The sequence below is a fragment of the Gorilla gorilla genome, chromosome 13 (genome assembly GCF_029281585.2).
Source record: "Gorilla gorilla gorilla isolate KB3781 chromosome 13, NHGRI_mGorGor1-v2.1_pri, whole genome shotgun sequence".
Taxonomy (NCBI): domain Eukaryota; kingdom Metazoa; phylum Chordata; class Mammalia; order Primates; family Hominidae; genus Gorilla; species Gorilla gorilla.
The window spans coordinates 94442940-94458499 of record NC_073237.2 but is presented as its reverse complement, the minus strand read 5'-3'; the positions used below and the strand labels follow the sequence as shown (position 1 = coordinate 94458499).

At 51.4% G+C, this 15560-nt stretch overlaps 1 protein-coding gene across 1 annotated transcript in view; it reads left to right on the top strand.

The window, feature by feature from the left end:
• The window catches only part of CORO2A (coronin 2A), a 71503-nt gene that overhangs the window by 49344 nt on the left and 6599 nt on the right, over window positions 1–15560 (top strand). The window contains exons 3-10 of the mRNA XM_004048339.5: window positions 5469–5585; window positions 8207–8356; window positions 9943–10122; window positions 10859–10975; window positions 12090–12194; window positions 13258–13354; window positions 14428–14540; window positions 14895–14985. Coding sequence (XP_004048387.1) covers window positions 5469–5585; window positions 8207–8356; window positions 9943–10122; window positions 10859–10975; window positions 12090–12194; window positions 13258–13354; window positions 14428–14540; window positions 14895–14985 — 970 coding nt within the window. The remainder of the gene's footprint in view (window positions 1–5468; window positions 5586–8206; window positions 8357–9942; window positions 10123–10858; window positions 10976–12089; window positions 12195–13257; window positions 13355–14427; window positions 14541–14894; window positions 14986–15560) is intronic.

Here is a 15560-nt window from a genome sequence, read left to right as displayed (position 1 = left end):
TGGAGGTGATGCCTCTCCAGGCAGGGCGGCCCAAGCCAGGGTTCTGTGGGGTCTGCGAGGGGAGCAGGCGTGTCTCCCCTGATTTAGAGCTTGTACACCCCATCCATCAGAAGCCTGTTTCTGGCTGAGTGCTGGCCTAATGGGCAGAAGGTGGAAATGGCCTCCTGATGATAAATGTCCCTGACAGGCTTTTAGCAGCTCAGTCAATAGCCCACCAGGCTGGCTAATGTCCGCTCCTGCCTGTGGTCCTCAGCGTAAAACCTTTTAGAAGCAGAGCAATCTGCCAGCCCAGGGCAGGGCAGGGCAGGGCAGGGGAGGTGGGGCGGAGGGGAGGGCTAGGGTGGGCTGGGGTGTGAGCGGGCAGCCTTCCCTCATCAGCTGAGAAGGAAGAGAAGCTGTCTAGGGCTAGGCCCTTCTGAGCCACGCCCAACCCTAAGGCGCCTTCCCTGAGTCTGTGGGAGGTGGGAGGTGTGTGTCTGAATGGGGCTCCTGGGCACTTTGCCTCCCGTCAGCCCGAGGGCAGCCTGACTATTGGCTCGTCTGGCTTTTCTTAGGAAACCGCACTGCAGAAATTGGGGCATGGCCCTGGGCCAGAGTCTAGAGATAAAGGCCCTGAGAGCAATCAGTGCCCCACAGCCAAAGTCACAGTACTGCTCATGGCCTTTGACCCAGGAAATGATCCCAGAGAAAGGAAAGGCTGTGTGCAGGAAGGAGGCCAGGGCAGGGACTCACAGAGCACTGGTGCTCCCTCAGAGCACAGGAAGTACAGCACCAGGCTCACACTTGGGGAACCAGAGGCCTGGGTTCAAGCCCAGCTCTGCCCCTCACCTTTGCAGTGACCCTGGGCAAGTCCCTACTCCATGCTGGGTTTCCCCAAGTCTGAGGTCCGAGAGAGGGTGCTGGGATCCATTCGCGATGCCTGCCACAGGTGCAGTATAAGACAGTGCAGCTGTGGGCTCCATTCCTGGTCTCTAGAGCCCTTCAAGAGCTACAGTTTTATAACACAAGTTTTTGGCTAATCCTGGATGGACCCATTTTTTCAGAAAATCTGTATTTTTGTTTTTAAACACCTTTTTTAATTGCAAAACTTACATAGCTAAAAAATAAGACAAAGATTTTAAAGCCAGCCATTTATTCCACCATCTAGATATAACCATGATTAACATTTTGGCTCATTCCTTTTAGTTTTTTTTCTCAGTTTTGACATACAAATATACATACATATTCATATAATAATAGCTTCTGCTACTGAGCACTTACGGTAACACCTGACTGTTGGGCTCTTCATGCATAGTATCTCATTTAACTCTCAACAATCCTGCAAGGAAGAAATGATTATTCATTCACATTTTACAGATGAGGAAAAAGAGGCTTGCAAAATGTGAGCAGGTGCACAACATGCTCAGGTTTTAATTTTCGAAAACTCACCTTGAGGACAGTGTACAGGATGTCCTGGAGGCTAAGCAAGAGGTCATTGGCAGCTGGGCGCAGTGGCTCAAGCCTATAATCCCAGCACTTTGGGAGGCCAAGGCAGGCAGATCACCTGAGGTCAGGAGTTCAAGACCAGCCTGGCCAACATGGCAAAACCCCGTCTCTACTAAAAAATACAAAAATTAGCTTGGTGTGGTGGCACGCACCTGTAATCCCAGCTACTCAGGAGGCTGAGGCAGGGAGAATTGCTTGAACCTGGGAGGTGGAGGTTGCAGTGAGCTGAGATCGCACCACTGCACCCCAGTCTGAGCAACAAGATGAGACTCCATGTCAATTAAAAAAAAAAAAGGTAAGTGGCTTAAGCTTTGGTCCCATGGAGACCTGGGCCAGGGCCTGTGGGTGCAGTGTCCTTCTAAGACCCTAGCTCCAGGTACTGCCCTGCCAGGACAGGGCAGGAAGCATGCACCTCTCTCCCCTGTCCTGCTGTAGAAGAGGCAGAGACCACTTGAAAGAAAGAAAATTTTCACCTACCTCCATGCACATCACTAACAAAGGACACAAGTCCACATTCTTTCCTTTTTTTTGGTTCTCTTTCTCCCTCTGAATGTGTAGGTGTGTGTATAATTTTTTGTTTTCAGAACTGTTTGAGGGTAAGTTACATCCGTCTTAGCCCTTCATCCCTAAATACTGTTTCCTAAAAATACAAATATTCTCTCACATTACTGCAGTACATTATCAACTTCTATAAGTTTAATGTTGCGATAATACTTTAACAAGATTTAACAAATCTTGTTTAGATTTGTTAAATAATGCCCTTTATAGCGTTGTCCCCTCCAGTAGGGGATCCAGTCTAGGGGGAGGTGTCTGATCACTTTTTCCTGAGGGGGGAGAGCTGGATTAGCCAGAGTATTTCCAGAGGGAGGCACAGGACCACCTCCTCCGTTTGCAGAGCTACTAAAATGCATGCATAGGCCAGGCACGGTGGCCCATGCCTGTAATCCCTCACTTTAGGAGGGCAAGGTGGGAAGATTGTTTGAGCCCAGGAGTTCAAGACCAGCCTGGGCAACATAGCAAGACCCCATCTCTACAAATAATTTTAAAAATTAGCTGAGCTTGGTGGCACATGCCTGTAGTTCTAGCTTGGAACTTGGGAGGGTGAGGTGGGAAGATTGTCTTACCCTGAGTTCGAGGCTACAGTGAATCATGATTGCACCACTGCACTCCAGCCTGGGCAACAGAGTGAGACCCTGTCTCTTAAAAAAAAAAAAAGTACAGTGGTCTCTACACAGATGGGGAGGTGATGGAAGAAGAGAAGTTTGGGTGTTCCCTGAGTCCACCCTGTTCTTGAAAGTCTCTCTAGAAAAAATCCCAAGACTATTGATTCTGCAAAGTCAAGGACTATGTTGAGTGTTCACCTTGCAATCAGCCCCTCCAACAGCACCTGTCCCCTGGGCACCTCGGGAATATTTGTGGGATGGATGGTTGTTGGCCAGTTTTCTTCTCAGCTGTCTCTTTCACTTAGATATAAAAATGGCTGGGGGAGCATTCTGGTGGGTGGCTTAAGAACCTGGGACTAGATGGTGGATGTGGGAGGCTGAGGGCCTGGGTCCTGGTCTCTGTTCAGCCAGGGCCATGCAATGTGATGTGCAAAATGAGCAGATTTGTCACTGCCAGTCCAAGGTTCTGTGACTGAACTGGTGTGGTTTCTCTATGACCCCAAGAAATCCAAGTCTGTTGGTGGAGTTGGAAATAGCTTCAGGGCTGTGTGGCATGGGCTGGGGGACCTGTATGTCCCTCCCAGCACCTATACAGGAATTCTCATTAGGAAAGGGGAAAATGAGGGAAATGCCCTTTCTATGTAATTGAGATAGAATTCACATACCAGAAAATTCACTGTGTTTTGTTGTTTGTTTGAGACAGGGTCCCATTCTGTTGCCCAGGCTGGACTGCAGTGGCACAATCATAGCTGACTGCAGCCTCGACCTCCCAGGCTCAAGCAATCCTCCCACCTCAGCCTCCCAAGTAGCTGGAACTACAGGCGTGTGACACCATGCCTGGCTGTTTATTTATTTATTTATTTTTGAGACGGAGTCTTACTCTATTGCCCAGGCTGGAACACAGTGGCACGATCTCAGCTCACTGCAACCTCCGTCTCCCGGGTTCGAGTGATTCTCCTGCCTCAGCCTCCCAAGTAGCTTGGATTACAGGCATGTGCCACCACGCCCAGCTAATTTTGTATTTTTAGTAGAGGTGGGGTTTCACCATATTGACCAGGCTGGTCTCAAACTCCTGACATCAGGTGATCCACCCATCTTGGCCTCCCAAAGTGCTGGGATTATAGCTGTGAGCCACCACGCCAGGCCTAATTTTTTGATTTTTTGTAGAGACGGGGTTTTGTCATGTTGCCATGTTGGAAAATTCACCATTTTAAGGTGTATAGTTCAGTGGATCTTAGTATATTCACAAGGTTGTGAATATACTGTGAATAAACTGTCACCACCACCTAATTTCAAAATCATTTTATCACTCCAAAAAGACACCCCTCACTCATTAGCAGTCACCCCCTATTGCCCCTTCTCCCAAGCCTGAGGCAACCGGAATCTGCCTTCTGTCTCCATGAATGTATCGTTCTGCATTTTTCTTTTCTTTTTTTTTTTTTCTGAGACAGAATCTTGCTCTGTCACCAGGCTGGAGTGCAGTGGCGTGATCTTGGCTCACTGCAACCTCTACCTCCTGGGTTCAAGCGATTCCACTGCCTCAGCCTCCCGAGTAGCTGGGACTACAGGCGTGCACCACCACGCCAGGCTAATTTTTTGTATTTTAGTAGAGACAGGGTTTCACCATGTTGGCCAGGATGGTCTCGATCTCCTGACCTCGTGATCCACCTGCCTTGGCCCCCCAAAGTGCTGGGATTACAGGTGTGAGCCACCGCGCCCAGCCCGTTCTGCATTTTTCATATGCATTACTTAGGGTTCCAGATACCAGGTACCAGGGGGATGCATTAATGTGCTCAGGCAGTGAAACCACATCTGGAACATCATCTAAGTGGAATCACACAACGTGTGGCCTTTTGTGCCTGGCCTCTTCTTCTAGTGTTTTCGAGGGTCATCCATGCTGTAGCAGGGACCAGTACTTCATTCCTCTTTTTGGGGACAGTAGTATTCTGCTGCATGAATATACTGCATTTTGTATGTCCATTCTTCACTTGATGGGCATTTGGGTTGTTTCCACTTTTTGATATTATGAAGAATATTGTTGTGAACATTGGTGAACCAGTTTCTTTTCTTTTTTCTTTTTTTTTTTTTTTTTTTTCTGAGACAGTTTCACTCTTGTCACCCAGGCTGGAGTGCAATGGCGCAATCACAGCTCACTGCAACCTCCACCTCCCAGGTTCAAGTGTTCTACCTCAGCCTCCTGAGTAGCTGGGATTACAGGTGCACGCTACCACACCCGGCTAATTTTTGTATTTTTAGTAGAGACAGGGTTTCACCATGTTGGCCAGGCTGGTCTCAAACTCCTGACCTCAGGTGATCCACCCACCTTGGCCTCCCAAAGTGCTGGGATTAGGTGAAACAGTTTCTTGTGGACTTATCTTTTCATTTTCCATGGGGATAGACCTAGGAGTGGAATTGCTGGGTCATGTGGGAACCGTTTAACCTTTTGAGGAACTGCCAGACTATTTTCCAAAAGAGCTGCACCATTTCACATGCCCGCCAGCAGTGTGTGAGGGGAAATGCCCTTTTATTGAACATCTGCCATGTGCTAGGCACTGTGCCATACCTCCTCTCCCATGATCCTCACACCAACCTGTGAAATACCTGTGATTTCTCCCTTTTACTGAGGAGGACACCAGAGCTCAGAGAAGTGAAGTAACTCCCCCAGGATCACACAGGGAATAAGAAGTAAGGCCTAGATTCACACCCAGCTCTGTCCCTTATATGTTTTCCTGTTGACTGGTTGCTAACTGACTACGTGACTGTCCAGATGCTAATGTGGAATCCACCTCCTCCCCAACCCTCCTGGGCACTGTCTTGCAGACAGGGAAGTTGGACCCCTACTACCCAAAGGTCTGCGGGCACAGAGGCAACGTTTTGGATGTCAAGTGGAACCCTTTTGATGATTTTGAGATTGCCTCCTGTTCTGAAGATGCCACAGTGAGTGTCAGCCCCTGAGGGGCTTCCCCTTCCTGAAGAGTGGGATTAGGGTGGTTGGGGTGGAATGGTACCTGTTCTTGGCTCTGGTGCCCCTGACTCCATCGCGGAGGTGAGGTCACTGTGTGGGGAGGTGTTAAGTTAGGTAGAGGAGGAGACATTCTTGGTGCTGTAGGACTAGCGGCACCACCCCTTCTCTCTATGGGCCTTAGTTCCCCCCATATAAAATGGGCATAATAGTTCCACCCAGCTAATAAAGCCCAGTGAAAATGTATATTCTGATGGGAAAACCCATCCTTTGGGGAGCTATAAAAGGCTATGAGGGGCATTTTTATGGTGATCAGAAAAGATGTTCCACTTAATCTCACAGTGAGGAAGCGAGCTATAAAAGGCTGTGAGAGCCTTGGATGAATGTGGACACTAAAACCATTCCAGCAGCTTCAGTCTCACTCACTTTTTTGAGCCCGTGTTCTGTACCAGGGTTGTCAGCCCTGCCCCAACAATGTTCAGTGTTACTTATTTACAATTCATTTTGTACCCACTTCTAAAATATGGTGGGTATGGCTTAAGACAAGAACCACAGATATGTCAGGTTCGGTGGCTCACACCTGTAATCTCAGCACTTTGGGAGACTGAGGTGGGAGAATCACTTGAGGCCAGGAGTTGGAGACCAACCTAGGCAACATAGTGAGACCCTGTCTCTATTAAAAAATGAAAAAACACAGATATGATCAGATGATTAAAATAAAGATAAAAGTCATTGTCACCATTTATTGTAAGCCCACTGTATTCCTAACTGTCATCACACTTATCATTTCACAGTCTCCCCAGCAACCCCACAAGGTAGGATATTTTTCTGATGGAGAAGCTGAGGATCAGAGAGGTACAGCAATTTGCCTAATGTTACACAGCCTGTGGGAGGCAGAGCAAGACTTCAGACTGAGGCCTGTCTGATTCCACAGCCCATTCTCTTTCCAATGTGCTGTGACACATCTTTAAAGAGAAGCAGCCACAGACAGAGAAAGTGAGGAAATACTAGAAATGACGGCTAAGGAGGGTTGCAGCAGCTAAGCTCCTAGTTTAGCTAAGAGCTACCTGGCAGCCAAGGCAAAATGGGCAATAGAATGTATTGCAAAACCTTCAGTTGGATCGAAAGAAGCAGACCAGTTCATCAGGAAAGGAAGGCAGAAAATTCAAAGAGGATTTGTGTCGATTTCCACATAGCAGATGCTGAGGAACATAAAAGACAGTGTCTGCCGAGATTTCACCAAAGGGACAATCAGGTCCTGTGAGAATTGGCCCTGTCCCCAGGGAGTATAGGGCCTCTGGCAGGATATCAAATATCTGAAACTGTCCCCACTTTTGTAATACCTGCCTTTTCAGGACTGCTTTGAAGGCTCCCATCAAGATCTTTATTAAATCTCTTGCTAGCCTCATTGCCTGCCACTGCCCCTTCCCCGATGCCCCAGGGCAGGACATGACTGTTGGGGGACTGAAGAAGGAAGGGGCTTTCCTCCCCGAAGCTATGCCCACAGTGAATTTATGGAGTGTTCCTCCCTGCCTTCAGGGCCTGGAGGGCACGGTTGCTCCTCTAGCAGTGGGGAGTCTTCTCTGCTTCAGTGTTGCGGGTGGTACCTGCATCTTCCAAACACACCTGTTCAGAGTGTGTCTTCCTCCTGGGGTTCTATGCAGTGACAGCCCTCATCAGACCGAAGTGTCTGGAGCCTGTCACTACTCTCGTGGGATTGGCTTCCTGGTTTTAAATCCAAGATGACCAGGAAATAAATATTTGCTGAATTGAAAGCAAAGTCGTCTACCTGAAAAACCTGTATACCTCTAAGGGAAACAGTGCATACAATCAACTAGGGGCCAGAGAACCTTGCAGGACCAATAAGGAAGATCAAGTCAGCGGCATCCCAGACTCACCTTGTACTCCATTTGTACACCTCCGTGACAGGGAGCTAACTCTCTGCCATGGCAGCCCCCTCCATCTTCAGACAACACTACTCTGGAAGGAAGTCCCAGCACCTCTTCTCAGGCCCTCACCATGAAATACAGGCCTATGACCCCATCCAGCCCAGCCTCCTGACCTTCAGAGTTTCCTCTTGCAGGCCATCCAGGGTGCACCTCCAAAGCAAGAAGTTTGTCCCTGCCCTGCTGCAGAGACCTCGCCGGCTCCCTAGTGCCTGAGGATGCAGCCTAAACCCTTCATCCTGGCATTTGAGGCTCTACCCTGGGCCTTTGGGACAAGAAGCGTGTAGAACACTGTACTTTGGGGGATATCCTAGCTTAGGAGACAGACCTGAAACCCAGCCACCTGCCCACCACCTCAGGCCAGCAGGATGACAAAGATCTCTCAAGGGCAGATTTGGAGGCCTAGACTCATCCCTGGTCAGCGCTGGCCCCTGCTTGGGCTGGAGGAGCTTGGGGAAGCCCCTGTCTGTCTGAGGACCCTCAGCTGCCCCTCCACTGCCCCTCAGTGCCAATAGCCACTGAGTGGGAGGTGGCTATGGAGAGAGCTCCTTTGGTCCTTCCGCTGGTCACTGCCAGATCTGTGGCTTCGGCTGGTGACGGTGCCAAGGTGCCCTGGCTAATGCTGCCTTGGGCCATGTCTCCCCTGCCAGATTAAGATCTGGAGCATCCCCAAGCAGCTGCTGACCAGGAACCTCACGGCCTGCAGGAAGGAACTCGTGGGCCATGCGCGCAGAGTGGGCCTGGTGGAGTGGCACCCCACGGCCGCCAACATCCTCTTCAGTGCTGGCTATGACTACAAGGTGAGTCTGAGTATTCTTTCTCTGGGGCAGCCCCAACAAGTTCCCACAAACTGGAATACAACGGAAATGTATTCTGTCACAATTCTGGAGACCAGAAATCAAAAATCAAGGTGTTGGGAGAGCCAGCTCCCTCCAGATGCCCTAGGGAAGAATCCTTCAGTGCCTCTCCCAGCTTCTGGTGGCTCCAGGCATCCTTGGCTATAGCCGCGTCACTCCAGGCTCTGTTTCTGTCTTCACACGGCCTTCTCTCTGTGTACCTGTCTTCCTTATAGGAAGAGGAGAGCAACTATCATTGGATTTAGGGCCCACCTAATCCATTATGATCTCATCTTAACTAATTTCAGCAGCGAAGACCCCCTTTCCAAATAAGGTCACATTCTGAGGTTCCAGGTGGACATGAGTTTTGGGGGAACCCTGTTCAACTCATTACAGCCTGCCTGGAGGGGATGGGATGGCACTGCCCAGGAAATTGTTCCCCCCACCCTGCTCCACTGACAACCAAGCATGCAGGCGGTAGGCCCTGTAGATTGGGACCCGCAGTACAGGAGACCTCAATTCTATTCCGACTCAGTCTCTGACCTGCACTATAGCCTGGGAAAGTGCCTTGACTTCTCTAGGCCTCAGTTTCCCAATCTGTACACAAATGGAATTGGTGGCACCATAGCTATGGCCTTTCGGTTCTTTCCTTTTGACACTATAGGGGTTTACAGAGACACCTCGGGACCCTCTGTGATGGATAAAAGGGAGGTGGGGGCCGGACATGGTGGCTCACACCTGTAATCCCAACAGTTTGAGAGGCTGAGGTGAGAGGATCCCTTGAGCCCAAGGGTTTGAGACCAGCCAACATAGTGAGACCCCGTCTCTACAAAAAAATAGAAAAAATTAGCCAGGTGTGGTAGCATGTGTCAAGTAGCCCCAGCTACTCAGGAGGCTGAGGTGGGAGGATCACTTGAGCCCAGGAGGTTGATGCTACAGTGAGCCATGATCATGCCACTGTACTGCAGCCTGGGCAATCCTGTTTCAAAAATAAATAACTAAAATTGTTGTGGGGAGCACTGAGGGAACCTGGGCCCTCGCTCTTCCGATCCGCAGCGCTTTCTCATCTGTTTGTATGGGGTATCTGCAGAGCTGCTGCGTGTGTTTGTGCTGGTTGTTCTATACCCAACTTCAGGGGGCACTAGTCACATCCTAGTCTATAGGAATGGATTGCCCTGGAGCTCTGCATGCACAGCCTGTGCAGCTAAACATACAGCCCTGTTGATCTGTGGGAGGTGCAAACTGCTGCTAATAACTGAAACCGCCTGGATTAGCTGGTTCCCTGGGGTCCTCCCAGCATGGATGTTTTGTTGCTCAGAGGCAGGTGGCGTTTTCCTTTCACCACTAGACAGCCTGGCCCTGGGATTCCCCCTCCTGCCACAAGCAGCTTCAGCCTGCACATCATCCTCCCACCGAGGCTTCTTGGCCAGGCTGCCAGCTGCGCCACCCTCCCAGGGATACTGTGTTTCACTGCATCCTGGCCAGCATGTGACTATGAGGCCCAGGGGCGGGGTGGCCCCTGTGCTCAGAGCTGGCTCTCTGCCATGCAGGTGATGATCTGGAACCTGGATACAAAGGAGCCTCTCATCACAAGCCCCATGAGTACGATTAGCTGTCACCAAGATGTGATCCTCTCCATGTCCTTCAACACCAACGGCAGTCTGCTGGCCACCACCTGCAAAGACCGCAAGATTCGGGTCATTGACCCCCGAGCAGGGACCGTCCTCCAGGTCAGTGCTGGGCCAGGGGCTGGCTCAGGTTCAGAGGAGCAAGGGGCAGAGTGGGGACAGGGAGAGGCTTCAGAGAACAGGATAGTGATGCTGTCAGCGTCTGGGCTGCGCCTTCACAGGCAGCATCCCCGTCTGTCCTCTCGGGATGTCTGGAAGGTGGGATATGTCCTTTCCATTTTGCAGATGAGAAAACTGAGGCCCGTGAGAGATGAAATGACTCACCCCCATGGAGAGCTGGGATCTGAACCTGGTCTGACTCCAAAGCTTGTTGGCGTGCCTCAGCTCTGGCCAGGGGGTCAGGAGAGCCGACGACACCACTGTTTAGCCACTGTGCAGCCTTGGGCAAGCACTTCCTGCTCTGAGCCTCTGTTTTCTCATTTGCAACAATGGGCTGTTAGTCCTTCCTCTCCGAGGATTAGATAAGACAGGCCAGGTGACAGTGCCCACCCCTGTAGGGATGCCCGATACTCTTTCAGCAAGAACAGGATGCTGGGCAGAAGTTTGCTTCTGTTCTTGCTCAGAAAAATAACTCTTAACAAAGATAGTGGGGAGAGACTCCATGTGGATGAGAGGGATCCAGGTGGTGCCCCTGGGAAGAATCTCCAGGCAGAGCTGGGATGAGAAAGGGAGGCCTCCCAGGTGGAGCGGTGGCATAAGCAAAGCAGGGAGGCCAGAAACCCCAGCTGCCCCCGATCCTCCAGCGTCTCTCCAATACCAACCGCACATGTCCCTCCAGGAGGCCAGCTACAAAGGGCACCGGGCCAGCAAAGTGCTGTTTCTGGGGAACCTGAAGAAGCTGATGTCCACGGGCACATCCCGATGGAACAACCGGCAGGTGGCCCTGTGGGACCAGGTGAGGGCTGCACCCCACCCCTCACCACCACCCCTCAGCTGAAAGCCAGCATCATTCATTCATGCATGCATTCATTCAGACACCCATTTATGACACACACATTTAGCGTAGACTGCCAGGTGCTGGGGATCCGGGGATGAATAGCAGGGAGATGCTGACAGCCCCGGGTGAGCCCAGACCCTGTGTATCTTGCCACCCAAGGAGGGAGATAGGTCAGGACCCAGGGGAGGCTGTTGGCTAGAGGAGGGGAGGTAGCTGAGTCTGGGACCAGGACTAGAAGGAAGGGAGAAGGAGAGGGCCATCTGGGCAGAGGGTGCACCTGGAGCAAATGAGGTACTAACGGGTATGGGGAGAAGGAGCTTTCATTGGGACAGCTGAGGGTAGAGCAGGGTAGGGTGAGGGCCAAGCTGGCGGTAGTGTTTTGAGGGAGCATTTGACAGAGTTTCAAAGACTGGACAAATCACATTTTCTCTCTGAGTCTCCTTCTTCATCTATTAAAATAAATTTTAAAAAACACATAGGGGAAGATTGGAATGAGATCGGGTGTGTCAAAAGTGATTTGTTATGGCCAGGTATGGTGGTACACGCGTGTAATCCCAGCACTTCGGAAGGCCATGGCGGGAGGATCACTTGAGGCCACGAATTCGAGACCAGCCTGAGCTACACAGCAGGACCCCCATCTCTGCAAAAAATCAGCTGGGTGCAGTGGTGCATGTCTATAATCCCAGCTACTTGGGAGACTGAGGCGAGAGGATCGCTTGAGCCCAAGAGTTTGAGACTGCAGTGAGCTATGATCGCACTCCAGCCTGGGTGACAGTTAGACCTTGTCTCAAAAAAAAAAAAGTGATTTGTTAAGGGCAGAAAGCTGACAAAATAGGTGGCAGCAGCATTTTAGTGCCTTTAAGATGTCATCTCCACTAGAGAGTAGCCCACACATTGGAACTCAAGAACCAGGGACATCTTCCCCCAGCACACACATATAAAAAAATCACACTTTTTCTCTGACACACACACTGTCTCCCAGAGCACCATGGCAGCAATTCTTATCTCCGGGAGCACCACTGAGGGCCCCCAGGAGTGACCCAGGCCTTCCCTGCCTCCCCTTCCCCTGCAGGATAACCTCTCTGTGCCTCTGATGGAGGAGGACCTGGACGGCTCCTCAGGCGTGCTGTTTCCCTTCTATGACGCAGACACCAGCATTCTCTACGTGGTGGGGAAGGTCGGCTTGGCACGGGAGGGAGGTGACCGCCTGGACCCCTGAGACAGGGGCAGACAGCAACCTGGGGCCATTGGGAACACAGGGCAGGGATGGGCAGGCCTCGCTGGCCACTCTTTCCCTGTGAGAAGGAACCCTCCCACCCTCCTGGCTCCCTAGGAACACCTGGAGCCAGGGCTCTGGCTGGACACCTTGACCTTGTCTCTTCCCAACTCCAGGCCCAGATATGGGGGGACCATTGGTGTTTCTCAGCAGGGGCACCTGCTGAACTGGGGGCAGAACAGGTCTCCACTGGGTAGGACTATCCCGTATCTGGCAGCCCTGGCCCCTGCCCACCAATGCCAAGAACAGCATCTCTCCCCCTCCATCCAAGTCATTATGACAACCAGAAATGTTCCCCATGGTAAGACCTTCTGGATGACCTCTGAGGCCACCCCAGTTCTGACTTTTGCTGCTGCTCTCAGATAGGAGCGGGATTTGGACTTGTCTTCCCAGAGCTTCTGTCTTAGAGGAAAAAGGGTGGGCTTTGGATCATGGTGGGGGAGGACTGAATATTAAAATAAGGGCCCAGGCCCAGCACAGTGGCTCATGCCTATAATTCCAGCACTTTGGGAGGCCAAGGTGGGAGAATCACTTGAGCCCAGGAGTTCAAGGCCAGCCTGGGCAGCATAGTGAGACCCCATGTCTACGAAAATGAAAAAATAAAAAATTGGCCAGGTGTGGTGGCACACACCTGTGGTCCCAGCTACTCGGGAGGCTGAGGCGGGAAGATGGCTTGAGCCCAGGAGGTTGCAATGAGCTGTGATTGCACTACTGCTCTCCAGCCTGGGCAATAAAGTGAGACCCTGTCTCAAAAAAATAAGATAAAATATAAAATAAAATGAAGATCCCCTCATCACCCTCCTGCCTTGGTGACAGGGCCCCCAGTTTCCTGGTGTTCCCTTGAGTGAGATGAGTTTGCCAATCATCAAAAAAAGCCAGGTTTTTGCTGCATGGCTGGGTTGCTGATGAGCTGATGAGCTCCAGCTCTGAATCTCACCCTCCTCTTCCTTCTCCTCCTCCTCAGGGAGATGGCAACATCCGCTACTACGAGGTGAGCGCCGACAAGCCTCACCTGAGCTACCTGACTGAGTACCGCTCCTATAACCCACAGAAGGGGATCGGTAAGTGAGGGACACTGAAGTTCATGCCTGTAATCCCAGCACTTCGGGAGGCCGAGGTGGGAGAATCGGGGTCAGGGCTTCAGTGCGGGGTCTGGGGAGACAGGGATGAGTCAGATGGGAGGAGAGACAGCATAGCAACACTCTGACTTGGGGGCTGTACTTGACGTGTGCAACAGCACAAAGGAGGAAGTCAGAGAAGGCTTCTCAGAGGAGGCAACATTGGAGGAACTGAAAGAGGAAGCAGAGCCCAGCAGCGGAGAGACGGATGTGTTCTAGGTCAAGGTTAAGCAGTTACCACAAGAGCAGAGATGGAAAGGGCTGACCTAAAAGAGCCTCTAGGAAGCAGTCCTCAGTTCCTTTCTAAGTGTGCTTGAGGATTAAAAACACAGCTATATTTCTGTAATCTACAAGAAACCCACTTTAAACATAAAGACATGGCTAGATTAAAAGTAAAGGACTGGAGAAAGATGCACCCTGCTAACCCTACTCAAAAGGAATCTGGAGCGGTTTGATTAAGAGCATTTGGGTCACAGGAGCTGTGGGGATGGAGATGGGGAACCTTAAGCAGAGCAAACTGCCTATAAAAGTTCAGCTAATCCAGCACTTTGGGAGGCCAAGGCTGGAGGATCACTTGAGCCTAGGAATTCGAGCCTAGCCTGGGCAACAAAGTGAGACTCCTGTCTCTACAAATAAATAAAAAAATTGAGGTGCATACCTGTGGTCCCAGCTACTTGGGAGGCTAAGGCAGGAGGATCGCTTGAGCCCAGGAGTGTGAGACTGCGGTGAGCTATGATTGTGCCACTGCACTCCAGCCTGGGCAACAGAGTGAGACCTTGTGTCAAAAAGAAAAAAAAGTTTAGCTAAAATAATTTAAATCTTTGAAGGTGAAGAGTCTGATTAATTCAACTCCATTTCCCAACATAGGGCCCAGCCCAGTGTAGGTATTTGTCCCTGAGCTGTTTTCTGGGAGGAGGCTGGTCTCTGTTCAGGTCCAGGTGTGCAGCCTGGCTTTGGCCCTCACACTGTGGCCCCAGCCTAGCCAGAACCTCTTGGCCCTCCCCGTCTGCCTTCAGGTGTCATGCCAAAGAGAGGACTCGACGTGTCCTCTTGCGAGATCTTCCGCTTCTACAAGCTGATCACAACCAAAAGCCTCATCGAGCCCATCTCCATGATTGTGCCCCGGCGAGTAAGGGCATTCGGGACCGCATGGGAGGCAGGTGGGGAACCTGTCCTGGAGAAGACAGACCGAGGGCTGTCGGGCACCAGAGCCTGGAGCCCATGTTCATGGGGCAGCCACATGAACGTGGAGCAGCCTTTCTCACAGCCAGTGTGACATCAGTGGGCGTCAGGAGTCCTGGGTCTCGGTCCACCTCTGTTCTTGAGCTGCTGCGTGACCTCGGGCAAGTCCCTTTGTTCTCTGGGCCTCAGTTTCCTCAGTTCAGCAGGGGTTGGTGAGAGCCTGGACTCCCAGGTCTAAGGGCCTTTCCCATCTGAGCAGCCTACCCTACCACCCTCCTCACTGTCTGGATTTCTCCTGCAGTCAGAATCCTACCAAGAGGACATATACCCTCCAACAGCAGGGGCCCAGCCCTCCCTGACGGCCCAGGAGTGGCTCAGCGGGATGAATCGAGGTGAGGAAGGCAGAGAAGAGGCCCAGGCAAATGTGGCAGGAACATGGCGTGCCCAGTGGCCCCAAGCAATTGAGAGGGGTTGGGCCTGGATTTTTCTTCTCTCATAACCTCAGAAGCCATGCCCTTGACCTTCAGTCCCCAGTGGGTAGCATGGTCACATACAGGTCCAGAAAGTCAGGGGGCTTGACCCAAGAGCTCAGGAAACTCCAACTCAAGGGACTTTGCCCCATGGAAAGCTTCTTTACACTCTGGGGCTATGCGGGGTGCCTGGACCACCTCAGCCAGACTCCCTGTCCCTGTTCCCCACCCCTACCTCTGCAATTCTTTTTTTTTTTTTTTTTTTTTTTGAGACAGAGTCTTGCTTTGTTGCCCAGGCTGGAGTGCAGTGGTACAATCTCAGCTCACTGCAACCTCCACCCCACCCCCAGGTTCAAGTGATTCTCATGCCTCAGCCTCCTGACTAGCTGGGACTACAGGCACGTGCCACCATGCCCAGCTAATTTTTTGTATTTTTAGTAGAGATGGGGGTTTTGCCATGTTGGCCAGGCTGGTCTCAAACTCTTGACCTCAAGTGA